The sequence below is a fragment of the Nannospalax galili genome, unplaced genomic scaffold (genome assembly GCF_000622305.1).
Source record: "Nannospalax galili isolate Female #2095 unplaced genomic scaffold, S.galili_v1.0 scaffold1892, whole genome shotgun sequence".
Lineage (NCBI taxonomy): Eukaryota > Metazoa > Chordata > Mammalia > Rodentia > Spalacidae > Nannospalax > Nannospalax galili.
The window spans coordinates 438,058-441,420 of NW_008331144.1; the positions used below are offsets into that span (position 1 = coordinate 438,058).

Genomic DNA, 3,363 nt, shown 5'->3' on the forward strand with positions numbered 1-3,363 from the left:
AAAAGAGCCTCCGTACCTGTTAGACACTCTTCCTGTGTCTCCGCCGCCAGCAAAATGTCATCTACATATTGTAACAAAATCAGGTGGGGGTGGAGGGTCCTGAAGGCAGTCAGATCTTGGTGCAGGGCCTCATCAAAGAGGGTGGGGCTGTTCTTGAATCCCTGTGGCAGCCGTGTCCAAGTAAGCTGACCGGAAATCCCCAGATCAGGGTCCTTCCACTCGAAGGCGAACAGGGGCTGACTCTGGTGGTGCAGTTTCAGACAGAAGAAGGCATCTTTCAGGTTCAACACAGTATACCAGGTGTGGCTAGGAGGCAGAGTGCTCAACAAGTTATAAGGATTGGGGACTGTGGGATGGATGTCCTCCACCCGTTTGTTTATTTCTCTCAAGTCCTGTACCGGCCTATAGTCCCCGCTCCCAGGTTTCTTGACAGGCAGCAGGGGGGTGTTCCAGGCCGACCGACATGGGATTAATATCCCTTGTTCTAATAGTCTTTTGATATGCGGCCTAATTCCTTGGCGAGCCTCGGTCGCCATGGGATATTGTTTGACAGCTACTGGGGCCGCGGTGGCCTTCAGTTCAATGATTAGGGGTGGCTGATGGATGGCCAGCCCCATTCCTCCTGTTTCTGCCCAAGCGTCTGGATATTTGGACAACCACCGATCCATGCCCTCCTGGACAGGAAGGGGGGCACAATGTAATCTGTATTCATCCTCTAGTCGGAGGGTAAGTACCTGTATCGGTGCTCCTGTGGAATCTGTGATTCTAGCCCCTTTTCTTTCAAAATAAATGTGTGCTCCAAGCTTGGTTAGTAGATCTCTTCCTAACAAAGGGTAGGGACAGTCTGGTACATGTAAAAAGGTATGAGTCACGGTCCCTGAGGCGAGCTGGACTTTCCGGCCTGTAGTCCAGCGGTAACGCTTTGCTCCAGTAGCCCCTTCTACCCATATTGTCTTTTTACTAAGCGGGCCAGTCGTTTGGGTGAGGACGGAATGTTGCGCCCCAGTGTCTACCATGAAGGTGACTGGCTGTCCCCCCACATGAAGAGTTACCCTGGGCTCAGGTGGGGGTTCCTGGCCCCGACCTCCCTAATCGAGGTTGAGGATCTCAGCTTTTTCTTCTTGCTGTTTTTTCTTTTTCTTGGGGCAGTTCTTTACCCAGTGTCCTCTTTCCTTGCAGTAGGCGCACTGGTCTTTTTCTAACCAGACACGCCCTCGATCTCCCCCCCTTTCTATTCTGACTTCATTTTCTTTTCTCACTACTGTGGCCAGGATTCTACTTAATTCTTTATTTCGCTTTCGATCTCTCACTGCCTCTCTATCTTCTGCCTCTCTTTTTTGTCTTTCTTCTTTCTCCTCTGGTGTTTCCCTTTTGTTAAAGATCCTCTCTGCCTCCCTTAAGAGGTCCCTAAGACCTTGCCCCTGTAAATTCTCCATTCTTTGGAGTTTACTCCTAATATCAGGAGCTGATTGCCATATGAAAGACATGGAAACACTTACTTCCTGATCGGGGCTGTCTGGATCAAAGGGAGTGTACCTCCGATATGCCTCTTTAAGTCTTTCTAGAAACACAGTGGGCGGCTCGTCTGCTCCCTGTGTCACTGACCTTACCTTGGCCAAATTGGTGGGGCATCTCCCTGCCCCTTGGAGGCCTGCTACAAGCACCTGGCAATAAAGACGTAGGTGTTCCCTACCTTCAGCCTTGTTGAAATCCCAAGCAGGTCTGGTGAGGGGAAAGGCAGCCTCGATCTCGTTTGGCAGTTGGGTTGGTCTCCCGTCTGCCCCCGGGACATGCTTTCGGGCTTCCAGAATGACTCTCTGCTTTTCCTCCGTAGTTAGGAGGACCTGCAGGAGCTGTTGGCAATCGTCCCACGTGGGTTGGTGGGTAAGGAGGATAGATTCTATCAGGGCTGTTAGGGCCTGCGGGTCTTGGGAAAAGGACGGGTTATGAGTTTTCCAGTTATACAGGTCTGAAGCGGAGAAGGGCCAATACTGTAACTGGTTTCCTTCCCCTCCTGCGAGTCGGAGGGGCAGGATGTGTGAGGAATCTCCTTGTCCTCTCCTGTCTCTGAGTCGCCCCGCGATGGGGGAGGGAGCGACCTCCGGTCCCTCTGCTTGGGCGTCGTCTGGAACAGCCGCAGCGGCCTGCGGAGGAGGGGGGTAGGGAGGGGGATTCTCACTCAGCAGATCAGCAGGAACACTCTCATCAGGGGGTAAAACAGGCTTTGGTTTCACCACAACAGGATACAGGGAGACGGTCGAAGGGTCCGGGTTAGGGGCAGAGGGGAGGGGGATTCTTCGTGAAGGACTGAGAAAAGGAGTCACCCACGGTGGTGGGTCAAGGGAGAGATTTTCCCAAGTGACTATATAGGCCACTTGGTCCGGGTGTCCCATCGGTCCAGGAGAGAAGATTTTTGCTTTGATCTGTAAAATAACATCAGAATCAAATGTCCCATCGTGGGGCCGACCTAAGTTAAAGGTTGGCCATTCTGAGGAACAAAAAGTAATCCATCTATGCTTCTTGATCTCCACAAACTGGTTGTGGGCACGAGTTTTCACCTCCTTCCAATGATCTAAAGTCAAACTCAAAGGGGTAGTTAATCCTTGTCCCATTTCAAAGCTTTGGTTCAAACAACGATCAACAATGAACAACAGACTCTACTGACACACAGACAGACACGCAGCGCGAAGAGGAGAATTTCAGATACTGATGGCAGGGAGGTGCCCCTGCCCAGATTAGACCCACAAAAAACTACAGAGGGGGTCTCACTGATCCTGGAGCATCCCCCAGGTCAGTAGGCAAAGCTCATGGACTCGTCAGTCCAGCACTTGCACTGCCCAGAAGTTCCGAAGGGGTCCCACAGATGCTGCGCGAACCACGAGCAAACAAGTACACAGACAACAGTTAGCCAGCCGACTCACCTCCCCGCAAGGCTCGAGTTGCCCCGGTGGTCCCCTCTTGTCCAACAGATCTCAGTGGAACCTCCAAATGTAAGAGTGAAACCACTGAGGACAAGTAAGCCTTGGTCATAGCAAAGCAGGAGTGTTCTTACTATAGGTCTCAGATGTTATCTGATGACATTCTTAGCTTTTGGATTGGTGAGAGCTGGTGGTCTGCTGTTAATACATTCTAAAAGATTTTTATCTGTTAGTTACAGTGTAAGAGTGAAACCACTGAGGACAAGTCAGCCTTCGGGTTGCAACAGCAAGAGGTTTATTTAGTACACAGGTACCTGTGGGCACAAAGTCTCCTCGGAGGACTTGCGTGCCCCCATGCTGGGTTTTGGCACTTTTATAGAGCAGAAGCGGGGTACAGAAGCAGAAGCATGGTTATTGGCCCATTCAAACGAGTATAAAGCATGAG

At 51.2% G+C, this 3,363-nt stretch overlaps 1 protein-coding gene across 1 annotated transcript; it reads right to left on the reverse strand.

The window, feature by feature from the left end:
- Positions 1 to 680: 680 nt before the first annotated feature.
- LOC108490218 lies at positions 681 to 2,936 on the reverse strand. The gene is made up of 2 exons (XM_017795670.2): positions 2,922 to 2,936; positions 681 to 2,423 (listed from the first exon to the last, which is right to left on the reverse strand). Exon 2 carries the CDS (start codon positions 2,391 to 2,393, stop codon positions 1,089 to 1,091), a length of 1,305 nt encoding a protein of 434 aa, XP_017651159.1. The 5' UTR covers positions 2,394 to 2,423; positions 2,922 to 2,936; the 3' UTR covers positions 681 to 1,088.
- Between the last annotated feature and the right edge of the window lie 427 nt (positions 2,937 to 3,363).